The sequence below is a fragment of the Chenopodium quinoa genome, unplaced genomic scaffold (assembly GCF_001683475.1).
Source record: "Chenopodium quinoa cultivar QQ74 unplaced genomic scaffold, ASM168347v1, whole genome shotgun sequence".
In the NCBI taxonomy this organism is placed as follows: domain Eukaryota; kingdom Viridiplantae; phylum Streptophyta; class Magnoliopsida; order Caryophyllales; family Amaranthaceae; genus Chenopodium; species Chenopodium quinoa.
Window position 1 is genome coordinate 9985789 of NW_018743331.1, and position 13002 is coordinate 9998790.

General features: G+C 34.8%; 2 protein-coding genes and 1 non-coding gene across 3 annotated transcripts; all 3 read right to left on the minus strand.

The window, feature by feature from the left end:
* Nucleotides 1–5587: 5587 nt before the first annotated feature.
* LOC110737628 (monodehydroascorbate reductase 4, peroxisomal-like) lies at nt 5588–8296 on the minus strand. The gene is made up of 10 exons (XM_021917960.1): nt 8273–8296; nt 8091–8177; nt 7845–7985; nt 7450–7532; nt 7265–7358; nt 7107–7164; nt 6914–6994; nt 6145–6196; nt 5966–6026; nt 5588–5779 (listed from the first exon to the last, which is right to left on the minus strand). Exons 1-10 carry the CDS (start codon nt 8294–8296, stop codon nt 5588–5590), a joined length of 873 nt encoding a protein of 290 aa, XP_021773652.1.
* Nucleotides 8190–9117, minus strand: LOC110737916 (50S ribosomal protein L12, chloroplastic). The gene has a single exon (XM_021918263.1). It carries the CDS (start codon nt 9006–9008, stop codon nt 8436–8438), a length of 573 nt encoding a protein of 190 aa, XP_021773955.1. The 5' UTR covers nt 9009–9117; the 3' UTR covers nt 8190–8435.
* A 149-nt stretch (nt 9118–9266) lies between these two features.
* TRNAP-UGG lies at nt 9267–9338 on the minus strand. Its single transcript has one exon. It is a non-coding gene; the product is annotated as a tRNA-Pro (tRNA).
* Nucleotides 9339–13002: the final 3664 nt, after the last annotated feature.

Here is a 13002-nt window from a genome sequence, read left to right on the forward strand (position 1 = left end):
CTGTAAACCCTCAATCCTTGACAACATATTTTTACAATTTGTTCGGCTTATATACCTTTTGTTCTCTATTATTACTTTGTATATAGGAATAATAAAACCTTGATAGTGTTTGATCAAATTATGGAAGGCGTAATTATACAGGTTCAATTAGACCACATCGATATTTATTCGAATTGAACTTGAACCAAAATCAAGAATGATCCAACTTTAAGATTATCTGACCAAATAATTATCTGACCCAACCATAACCCGAACCCGAATATACCATCTATTAACCTGCCCAAACTCGACTCAACACAACCTGAACTTGAAATTTAACCCGTCTGAATTTGACTTGAATCGAACCCGACCTACACCTGAAAGGGTGAACGACCGGGAATAACCTGAACCGAAATTAACCCGACCCGAACCTTAACCTGATCCGAGGATAAATTGACCTGACATAACCTGATCTTGATTTGACCTGAGACCTGATTTGACCCGACCTGAACCCGACTTGAATACCTGAAATTGTAACTTGAGGTATGTCTTATAAAATAGTGATTATAGCTATCTTAGGGCCACATAAATTTAAGGAGACAAGATAGATAAATTAGGTTAAATGGAACATAATTTTCTTAAATCCATAATTGAATAGCAATTTAAAAAAATTTATCAAATGTGTATTATGCATACATCATCAATCCCTTTATTCCTTTTGGTATGTTATGGTTTTACTTCGCTATGGCGAACTTATAAAATTTTAGTAATAAAAACTAATTATCATAAACATCAAATTATATCATGTACGAACTTGTTAGATTCATTTTGAAATGTATATTTAGATCACTAATTTTCTGTGATATTTATTAACATATAAATATAATTTTGTATATTTACGATTAAATATGTACATTGAAACCGTAAGTGATAGTCAAAATATAACAAATATATATACATAATTTTTTTTTTTTTTTTTTTTGTCTTTTTACAAATAATATTTTGTAGTCTCTTCATCCCCTGATAAAAAATCATATTTTCCATTGTACAATTGTTTAAGAAAATTACTCCCTCCATTGTGGTCCAAGAAAATGTTTTATAAAGTAGAAAAAAACAAAAGCTTAACTAACCAAAAACTATGAACAAAGATATAAAAAAAATGTAGTACGACTAAAAAAAGGAACAAAAATGGTATAAATAAGGTTGCCCTATTGTTGATTCTATAACCACTAAGACAAATATGGAAATACATACAAAAGTATCTCAATTTCAAAATTATGCAATGAGAAAAAAGGAAGATAGGTTTGTTAATTTTTATGATGCTTTCTCAATGAAAATGAGTAGTCACCATAATATCATATTATTCTACTTTTCTTTTTGTTACCATGTATTATGGGAACACTTCATGTACGTTCTTTTTATGAAGGACTATATATACCACATGAGTTGTCTATTAAAATTTGTTACATATGTAAATGTAAATTATGTTCTTAGATTTTTTTAGTGAAAAGGACTAGAAACAACCTACGTATGTGAATATTGTATTTGATTAATTTTAGTGAAAACTGAAAAGGACTAAAAACAACCTATCTATGCACTTATTAAATCTAAATTATCTGTAAAAAAAACTCAAATTACACTTAGATTACATAAATTGGTATTTCTATTACTTAGATTTATATAGAGTAACTTTACTCCTGATTCCAAGAGATTCTGGTATTGATTCTCACCCCTATTCTTGTGGTTCTCCAAACACCAAAAAAGAAAAAAAAATGTTATGGTTACCTACTTACCTTAAGAAATTGTGTAAAGTTGTGAATTATATAAGAAAAGCGTCTAAACGGTTGTGTAATATAAAATTAGTCGCGGTAATTTTCATTAGGAAAACTACTTATTAATATTAAGTACTACATATATGACATTCTCTATGAGGGAAATTTTTTTTATGTTTGTAAAAAAAGTAAACTAGTTATAACATTGTTTTGAATATTATAATAACCATTACTCCTTAGATTTTTCAATGATAATACTCGTAATTTAGAAATGCATGATAAAATTAAATGTTGATTAGTACTACGTATAATATATATTAACCAACAATATTTATTATAAATTCGATTTATTTAAAAGTTTATGTCTTTATTACCACTTCTAGAAAAGTTAATTGACTTGCACTAACTTATACTTGTATCTCCTAAAATATTTGAATGCCGAACTGTCCGAGATCTTTGGGTTGAATGCGGTTGCCAGGAACTTGCGAAATGGCCTCAAGATTTATCATTTCTGGATCTTTTTGAAGAATGGAGGAAGCTGAGCTCTAAACAAAAATGCAAGGGTGCGATTCTTATGTGGTACCTCTGGAGAAGGAGAAACGAGAAAATCTTCCAAGGTACCAAAACCTATCATCCTATTCTTGTTGACAGAGTGCAGCGACTTGCAAGTGAGTGCATCTCGTGTTCAGAGAAAATTTATGGGGTGGTGAGAGCCAAGAGAAGCAGCAGTCCGAAGGTTTGGGTTGCTCCACCGAGAGAAGTAATTAAGGTGAGTTGCGACGCATCTCTTTGTGAGGAGGGATGAGTGGGGCTTGGAGTGGTTGCGAGAAACTGGCAGGGGGAAGTCTTGTTTGCTGCGTCTAGACGAAGCAGAGCATATTGGCCTCCTATTATTGCTGAGAGTAAGGCGATTGTAATGGCCATTAGACTTGCGAAGCGATACGGACTTAAGGATATTGTGGTGGAGTCGGATTGCCAGGTTCTAATCGGAAGGCTATGCAAAGGCTCAATTTTTCTCACCGACCTTGATAATATACTTGATGATGTTCTTCCTCTTGTAGCTTTTTTAATTCTTGTTCTCGGAGTCATGTAAAAAAACAGGATGGGAATATTGTAGCTCATTATTTAGTCCGAATTGTGCCTTTTGGTGTTGAACAACTGTGGGAGAATCATAGTCCTTGTGAGGTCTCCCCGTATGTATTGATGGACAATTTATTAATATAAGGCCATCCGTTTTCCTCAAAAAAAAAAAAAAAAAAAAAAAAAAAAAAAAAAAAAATTGCCTAGAAACTTTATCATTAAATTTGATTGACTTTTGACTTACATTTTTCTAGTGGCTTTCATATTTAAATTTCAATTACCATAAATTTTAAAAATTGAGCATGGCTCGAGAATTATCTAGTGTTTGTCTAATCTCGAATTTAATCAATTAGTCATACATAGTGATCGTGTGTTTTTGTTAGGATGTTAATGTTCATTCATTCTTATTTATTAATGTAAATTATTAAATAAGGTCCATTTCCGCCAAAGTTGTTATGCTTTGGGGAAAAGTATCTAAGCGAACAAAATTTATTAATGTAAATTAAACTTCACATCTATACTTAATATGTTATTCATTGTGTTGTGGATTGACAGATGATGGACAAATATTGTGAGGAACAAGTACGAAGTATAAGTGAAGATAATTTTAAGGAATCGAATTGAAGCAAGATGCCTTGAGGCCATTGACTTGATCACTATTTTATTTGGCTCATTGATTCAAAATTGTTCATATGTGTTTAATTTTTTGATTTAATCAAATGTAGTTATCATGTCTTTATATAATACGAAGTAAGATCTTTCAGTATCTTGCCAAGCTTTAGACATTTATTTGATTAAATACAAAATAATTATGGAGACCATGCGCATGCTAAAATAAAAATGATGTTATAAAAACAAGGGAAAAGGAGAATATTAGAGAGGATGTAGAAAGTAATTGTGTTGATCATCCCATTTCATTAGACCATCCTATATATATACATGATGAAAATATGTAACCTATATGGACTATAAAGAGTCCATTCATGTCATCAAGTGGGAGTTACAATGTATATGGACTAATGTATATAGACTAGTGGGAGTTGCAATGTATATGGACTATAAAGAGTCCATTCATGGGAGTTACAAGCCATAATTGGCATACACATTTATTATATTTTGTAACAAATGAGACAATATTTTTTTTTTTTAATATTCTTCAAAAAAGAACCGTCATTAACGAAAAGAAAGTGAGAGATCAGAGTTAATACTCCCTTCGTTACATATTACTCACAACAAAGGAATATTTTATGTCTCACAAATAATACCCCTTTGTTGCGAGTAATATATAACGAAGGGAGTATAATTATCCGAAATGCAAGAAAATTATTGCAAAAACACAATTTATTAAAATGGATTCCACATAATTACACTTTTCTTTGCTATATATACGTCAATTTTGGGATAGTCCGTACTTGAAACTAGGCTTCTTGCAAGGTTGATTAGATTCGACGTAACTGAGTTGGATGCGATACTTGGGATGTATTAGTCGCTAAAATCGAGTGTGATTTGCAACATGATACCTCAAGTAACCCTTTTGGTAAACTTGTGTGTGTTGTGTCGTCGTATGAGAACACAATGGATTGTAAATTGTATGTTATGAGGATTGCTAAGCTTGTACCAAAAGGAGTCCTTTGATATTTTTCTGTGTACAAACACAAAGATTGTGAGAAAAAATTAAATAGACAATTGAAGATACACTGAACTTGTATGGGAGTAGATAAATAAATAATAAAATAAAATAAAATAAAATAAATAAAAAATAAAAAATAAACAAAAATAAAAAGAACTTGTATGGAAGTTTGAAGATGATTTTTCTGATGAGATTCGGTAAATGTTATCCAAATGACCTATTTTAACGGCACCTTCTATAATTAATGATGGATGACTTGAAAATTCAATTACAAGATTTGTTAAATAACTGGATGAGTAGTGGTATCGCTCCCACCTCGTATCCCTGAGGTATAGGAATCAATTTCATAGGACACCCCCCCCCCCTTAAATGAGCCCCCTTTTTCTTACCTAAAAAAAACAAAAATGATATATTTGATAAAGTGTTTTTCTCATGGAGCACAACTGTGTTATTCTGTTCAAATGGATAAATTGAATTCATGCTACCCTTATTTTGTGCTCTCTCTGTCCTTAATATTTGCCTTAATTTTAGATCGTCCCTCTCCCTTTAAGTTAGCACCATATTTCTTTCTCGTCAATTTCATCCTATCAAAAATTCAAAAAGTAACCTTATCGCTATGAGCAAAAGAAAAAAGGAAGGAGTGTATTGTGATGGTATACACAAGACAGAGAGACAGGGTTTTTGAGTTGTGGAACTCTTGGGGCCGGTTCTTGTGATTGGCATCTCAGCCGGTGAACTGAAGCACCCAAAGCAAACACAATTGTGATTCTAATTCGAGGTCTTGAGTACATTAATCAAGACTTCTACGAGGTATGATCCTTACTCATATCCAGTATAAATCTTACTAGGAAGAAAGCTTGAATCTGTTGTATTTAAGTTCAGTGAAGTTTTAAATTGAAGGTTTAACCCTGGTGGCCTTGGCTAAGGCCTAATATGGCCTTCAAAGAAAGACCCAACAAGCTTCACCCATTAAGGTAGAAAGTTATTTCCTGAAAAACAACCAAAATGAACTACCTACCCTGCATTATACTCATAGAATTGCCAAGATAAACCAAAGCCATTGATACTCTCAGGCTCCATTGTTGCGGTGATAGCATGTCATGCTCTTCTTGCAGAATCAAAATGTTCAAGCAATGAATTTCACCAAACAATTGACTGTGAATGCTGCCACTTCTCCGACTGCTAAAATTGGGCTGTTGCTAGTTTGCATCTTTTCATTCACCCTGATCCCATCTTTCTCTATAGAGAGTTGGCTTTCAAACAAAATTGTATTCCAGTGGATTTCAATTCCCACGACAACCAGATCAGCAGGTACAACCTGAGTATATTATGTGACAACAAACTTTAGAAGCTTTAGAATGACTTTTATGTATCGAAATCGAAATTCTGATACACAAAAATGGTGCAAACGATATGAATATGAACCTCCAATATTTTACCTTTCCACTGGGATCAGATTCAAAAGATGTCAAAACTGTCCCTTTTAATCACTTGACACCTTTACCCTTGTAATAGTCTCTACAGTCCTCATGATCTGCAATCTTAGCTTTGGAACAAGCGTAGCACTGTAAAGATGTTTAAAATATCGCATGAAATACGTAGATAATTAAGCTTTGGTAAGATAATGATACGGGAACAAGAAACAGAACCTTCAGGTTAACAAAAAGAAGTTATGCAAGGAACCAGATAGCCAGTATTTTTTCAGATATGCAACTCCCAATGACGTATTTGCAGACTGCAGTACTTAACAACAATAAACTGTGTCAATGCCAAAATCCCTTTTATTTGTTAGCCCTTTTTTACCACATAACATGATGATATTGTTACTCGAACAGTGCTTTTGAAAAAAAAAGCATAGACATGTTTTAATAACACATACTGTGATCTGCTACTTTTATTGAGAAGTCAGAGAACATGCTAGGCACAACTAATACAAAGTTGCAATTATTTTTTTTTTTTTTTTTTTCGGAAATATATATAATAAAGCCAGAACTTCATGCATTCTCAAGATCATATCATTGAGCTCGCATATTCTTAACAAGCCTTGCCTAAAGGCTAGGTTCAGCACTGAAGGAGTTAGGTCCGCATATTCTTCTGCATCATAAAAAATATGCATCAAAATATGCATCATTTGTAGATGTTCACAAGTATCATGTTTCCAATATTGATCCAACATATTAGGCAAAATAAATCAATAATTTTCGCTTTGTCAGCAGATTTTGACGCCATTTCTGATACAAACCCATTAAGCTAAAACAGAAAATTCACATTTTCTTTTACTACCAGAGTAAGATTATTTCTGAAAAGGTAAGTAGACACCAAAAAATTTCAATTGACAACTCACTATTTGGAACCAAAATAAGCTCATTATAATCCAAATCAATAAGCTATAGTGACTATGATTGTTTATAAGAATTATTCAACTATCCAACAGTGGTCTACTAGGAAAGACCATGGATAAGCATGACTATGACCAAAATGCAGCACATTTCATTCTTATACCAGCCACCGCCAATAATAACAGTATTTCCACCTACAGAAGATTGCATCACATCACAATAACAAGCTAACTCAAACCAGCAAGATCACACAAAAATAACACAGATGTTCAGTACATTTACTCCCAAATCTTCAAGTTTCAACACCTAAAAGTTGCTTAAGAAACTCAATTAAGCATATAATGTAATCTTCAAGCTTCAACATCTGAAATTGTCATTATAAGAATAAAACAAGAGAGATAGGCATCTTGCGTGCTAGAGAATTACATAAAAATTTCAAACAATGAGAATATAAATCAAGCGACACAAATATGCAATGCATTAAACCAAGAAGAATCAGCTTCAATACCCAAGCACCAGTAGCGACAACGAGAATCCTGTAACTGGTATCTCCAGTTGCTATCAACAGCGTTTTTCACCGTACATAAACAGACATATCACAAATTCCAGGAACAAGTTCAATACCTGGATGCAGCACCCAAACTTTTACCTCTTACCAACATCACTCATGCCTCCAATTTGCAGCACATACCTGCATGATCTCATATTCACTTCAACCTGAGAAGTAGACATCTGCATGCACATAATTTCAACCACAAGATACAGTTATACCAATACTTCAGGAAAAATAACAAAACAATTCAAGACAAATTCTCATGGCAGACTCACACAAAATCATTTTGAGGTAAGTAACATACGTAGTGCTAAATGTACGTTATCCATCAGATCGTTTAACTGCAACTACGAACTAACATGTCCATCACTATTTGTATAGTGTACCAACTTTGGAAATGGGATACTTTTACTGGAAACAAGCAGGTTTTAGCTCCTACGGATTAGTATCGGATATTGTTTTTCTTGGACAGAACATTCAAAATTTCTAACTAATGCCTCAATGAAGCAAATGCAGCTTATCCCTATGCCTGTGAGTTTTCGCTCAGTCAGAATCATAGCAAAGTTTGACAAAACAGAGAAGATACGAAGCAAAAACCCTTTGCTTACTGCAGCTCTTTCATAAAGAGCGACCTAGGAATAAAAAAAACTCATGTCTGAACATCAAATAATTGATTATGATACTAGTAATATCATAAAAACATATAAAAGCAATAAATTTTCAATTGCAAGACTTACAACACAGATTGAAGATTTTGTTCTGTCCAAAAACAAGACAATGCCAATATCTACATCAATAATCACAGAAATAAACAGATAAATAAGCTTGAAATCAAATGCGAAAACACATTAGTTGAATTTGGTAAAATTTTATGATGCAATTTTCCTCAACATTTACCAAATTACATAAACCAAATTACAAAAGCAACATTAGAATTCCGCATATACTACATCTAAAACAATTAATTATCTAAAAAAGAGTAGCTAAAATCACAACAAAAGATTTACCCCAACATTTACCAAATTACATAAAAAAACAAAACCCAAAAAAAAAAAAAAAAAAACCTCAAATATTATATTTTCTTAAACAATGGAAACCTTAGCACCAGCCTCTTCAAGCTGTTTCTTAGCATCTTCAGCATCATCTTTAGAAACACCTTCCTTCAATTTCTTAGGCAAACCTTCAATCAAATCCTTAGCTTCTTTAAGTCCAAGACTAGTCAAAGCCCTAACAGCCTTAATCACAGCAATTCTAGCATTACTAGGAACTTCATCAATTGACACATCAAACTCCGTCTTCTCTTCGACAGCAGGAGCGGCATCAGCAGGAGCACCAGGGGCAGCAACAGCAGCAGCAGGAGCGAACGACGCAGCAGAAACTCCTAACTTATCCTGAAGCCAGTCGACGAGGACTCTGGCTTCCTCGAGCGTAAGGCCGGAGAGTTGAGTACCCAATTGCTCGATTTTCTCGGGTGCTTCGACAGCGGCAATGGGGCGAAGACGGGTGGTGCGGGAAGAGGAGAAGGAAAGAGGGTTGATGGGGTTGCGAGAGGGGAATTGGAGGGTTAAAGGGTGTTTGAGGAAGGTGGAAGAGGGTGTTGGATGAGAGGTGAGTGAAGGGAGGTTGAGGGTAGCCATTGTTGTTGTTGCCGCCATTGTTGGAGGGAGAGAAGAAGAGATGAGAGGATTAGATATGAGGATAAGGAGAGAGTGAGGAATGAGTGAGTGAATGAAGATAGGAGGATTGAAGAGGTGTTGAGGGGTTGTGGAAGGGTATTTATATTTTGAAATGTGGGGATTGGATTGGCTTTTATTTGGGCAAAAAATATAATTGTTGAATGATAAATGTAGGTTCTGGTTATAAAAAAAGTTTTGCAATTTTTTTAGAAAAATAAAAAAATTTGAAAATAAGACGGGGCATTCCGAGAATCGAACTCGGGACCTCTCGCACCCAAAGCGAGAATCATACCACTAGACCAAATGCCCATTATATCAACAAATTGTATTGATTAAAGTGGTAGTCCCTCTGTATTTTTTTAAGTGAAATGGATCTCTTGTGCACATATGATAATGTTTTAATCAATAATATCTTTAATTATCTTTTTTTTTTTTGTATACATAATTAATTAATATTAGTCAAAGTAGATTAGGTGTATAGTGCAAAAGGTCAAAAATATTTCACTTAGAAAAATACAATTATACAAAAGGAGTATCATGATACGCTCTTTGTTTCAAAATAAATGTCATTGTTTAGTTTTTACACAATGCACATATACTACTTTGACATTTGTTTATGATTTATATATAAGATTAATTTAAATTCGAATTGAAGGATCCCTACAAGTATTAAGTATGGGGGGAGTAATGTTTTAATGCTTAGTCTCCTAATTGTAGTACATGTGAGACGTTGCAATACTATTTTTAGTGGAATTCCCAAGATTTTGGTGTTATGTGGAGGTAAAGTGCATACACCGTATTTAGGAAAGTTGATCCATTACTTGTAGACGTAGTAGGCATGACAAAGGACAATATAATTTGTACTGTCACGGCAACCCATGATTCCCTTCATTTCCTAATTCATAAAGAGTAAAATCAAGTAAAGATTAAAGTTACGTAAATAATAATTAAAATTAAGTCAAGTCAAGTTAATTAATGTGTTTAATTGCATGATTTGTTATTTTATGTGATTCACAAGAATCACTAAGATATGAACATAACCATAAGCAACTTCATCATCAAGGGGCAATTTAGTATCATAGGATTCACTGACGTATCCTTCCACATCAACAGGATCACCATCACGTTCATCACCATCACTACCAAAAGAATGAACAAGGGACTTAAGTGGCTACTGCTCAACCTCTTCACCATTTTTAGGGTTTTAGGGCCACAACTACCTGTAGACATCTACTTTTGGTCCTTTGTCCCGACCGGAAGTGATATGACGATTAATAATTCCATCTCTTGTGTTGGATTGGAGTGAAGAATGCTTATGGACTACTGATTAAAGCCTAAACACATAAACCCACTAGCTTGACCCAAAACAAAATGAACCAAAGCTTGTTAATACTAAGTCCGATCAGCAATTAAGCCTAATCCTGAGATTAAATCTAATTTTGACGGATTTAGAAGCGCCTAGGTTAAAATCTATGGCTGCCGCAGGATAAACCGCATGCAACTCAAGGAGTCGCGCTGGCCTAGCACGCGCAACTCACAAGGATGTGCGTGACACCCAGCACAACCTCTACTGATGCACTTGCGGAAGATTCAGAATTTCATAAAAAATACTGAATCGAATCTTACCATAGAGCCACACGCAAAATCATAGGTTGCGCTTCCCAATGCAGCGCGGCTTAATCACTTGCGTGCAGCAACCGCGCACAACCTGTTGAGTTACACGCGCCACATGTTGCGGCATAATGTTCAAAACCCTAAACTCACCCATTCCCTATAAATAGGGGTTCAATACGAGCTTTGAATCACATATAAATTAACCTAAAAGTCAGCAAATTTGTGGACTCATGGACTAATCATCCCTCTTGTCCTAAACACTCACCCTTCAATTGTTTGTTCTTATGGTGGAGGTTCCCGAACAAGAAGGAGTCCATAAGTGTTCTAAACGAAGATATAGCAAGGAAAAGTGGTAAATTCCCGAGCACTTAGATAAATCACCTTTCTTTTCTTGCTTAAACAACTTTTAATCAATTAATTAGTGTTGCATGATCACCTTAAATAAACTTTAATTAATTATTTTCACATATTATTATTGCGTTAATCAAGACTAGAATTTGAATAATTAATTGATCGTTTTATCACCTAAGCCAAGGCGAATCTTGTTTATTCTGTTCCTTTCACGAATTTGAATTAAATAAGAATAATGACATTCGTTGCAATGTAATCTTTATGTGATTAACGTGTGTAATAAAATCAACTAACTTAGTTTTAGGTATCACGTTGCATATATTGTTTGGTAATGAAATTGTGAAAAAGGAAGAGCTAGTAGAGGCCGCACTTGGGCTAGAATAGCGATTCCTCCCTAAAAGGAATGTTATTTTAGTACCCTCGCTCTCGAACTCATTTCTGGTACAAGTAGACCAATTTGCCTTGAACCCTACTTGGGCGAAAGGCATGAACGAGGTTTATGAGTTTTCCTAAAACTCATTGGCGACTCCTTATTAGTTTCTTAAAAAAAAGCGTAACGATAGGATCAACTCAATTCAAGATCCCCCAAACAGTTAGTAATTCAAATCCTAACACACCCTAAAAAGTGTAAAGTCCTAGGCTTTTAAAGGGCCATGGGCATAGAGGAGAAGGATCCCCTACGATGGGCACACCCTCCTCACAGTGGCAACTCCACTGGGGACTTAGACGTTACAAGATTAGTTCTTAGTTAAGGTTCAAGGTTTCCAACTTAGGTTACCTATGAGTTGTAACGAGGGCTAACTTGGATAATCTCTAGTTAGAGAGCGAGACTTGAACACATAATATCTTCCTTTTTCACGAAAGTAAAAGCCGAACAAGCAACATTGCATCATGCATAATCATAAGCACCTTCTAACCATTTGGGATTGGCTCATTGACTAGGGGTTGCCAATACCAGGCTTCTATCCCAAAATCAATAACAATCATCCCACCCATATTGCCAACAAAATGTTGGGAGAGCTATGTCATGGGTCCACACGTTGAGTAATTGATTCGTGCATCATTTCTTAAGATATGGTACCCTTGGACACCCAAAACCTTGACTTTAGAATGGCATTATGTGATTTAATTATGTGATTACATGACTATTTGCGACGTGTATAGGATTGTTTTTTCCTCCTTTTTAGTCTTAACTTAGGTTCCCAACTACGAAGTTGTCCCTTCGTAGTTTCGAGTCACATTCAAGGGATACCATATGATTAAAATAAACGTTGAAAAAAAAAATACTAAAGAAAATACCATCGTTCGAAAAAAAAATCCTGCTCGAACAAGTGGCGTGCGCAACTCAATGAGTTGCGCGACCACGCCCAATGCAAGTTCTGGGGCTGCGCGCGCCTTCTGCTGCGAGACCATTTTGATTCTTCGTGAACTATTGGCTCGTCCAAACAATGTCATTATTTATGAATTGTTGAAAGGCGATGATGTCTCTTTGAACGTAATTTGCGTCTTTTTTCTTCCTTTCACTTTGTTTTGTTTTCTCTTTTTTTCAAAGTAAGCGTGTCAGTTTTCTTAACTTCTCATACTTCCTTTAGGGCTGGTTACCAAGCTTGGGAATGAAGACACCCGGGCACTCGCATTCTACGTTTACCATCAAACAATCCACCCCTTTCGAACCATCTCCCTTTCTCAACTCATCCTAGTTCAACAATGTCAACCATCGAACAAGTCCAAGAAGAGATTATTCGCATGAGAGAGGAAAAGGCTCAAGAAGCCGAGGCTAGAAGAATTAAGAAAATTGAAAAGGCCGAAAGGAAAGAGGTCGAGGCTTTAGCTATAAAACAAAAAATGGATGTTTTAGCCGAACGAGAGAAGACAATGGAGAAACTTGTTCTTCGCTCTACTATGGGGAACAAGTACTTTAACGCAGAAAATTTTGCTCCTCCTGTGGGACTTACTTTACCTGAAATATTTGTAGCTATAGACTTATCAATATTTAAAGTGACCAATA

Excerpts from the sequence above, each read along its gene's own strand:
- LOC110737628 (XM_021917960.1), bottom strand. The coding sequence starts at position 8,296 with ATGCGGAATTCTAATGTTGCTTTT. Across the intron at positions 8,178-8,272 it reads GGAATTCTAATGTTGCTTTT|CTTATTTATCTGTTTATTTC; the intron begins GTAATTTGGTTT and ends TTTGATTTCAAG. Across the intron at positions 7,533-7,844 it reads TTTGCTTCATTGAGGCATTA|ATGTCTACTTCTCAGGTTGA; the intron begins GTTAGAAATTTT and ends ATGTGCATGCAG.
- LOC110737916 (XM_021918263.1), bottom strand. The coding sequence starts at position 9,008 with ATGGCGGCAACAACAACAATGGCTACCCTCAACCTCCCTTCACTCACC.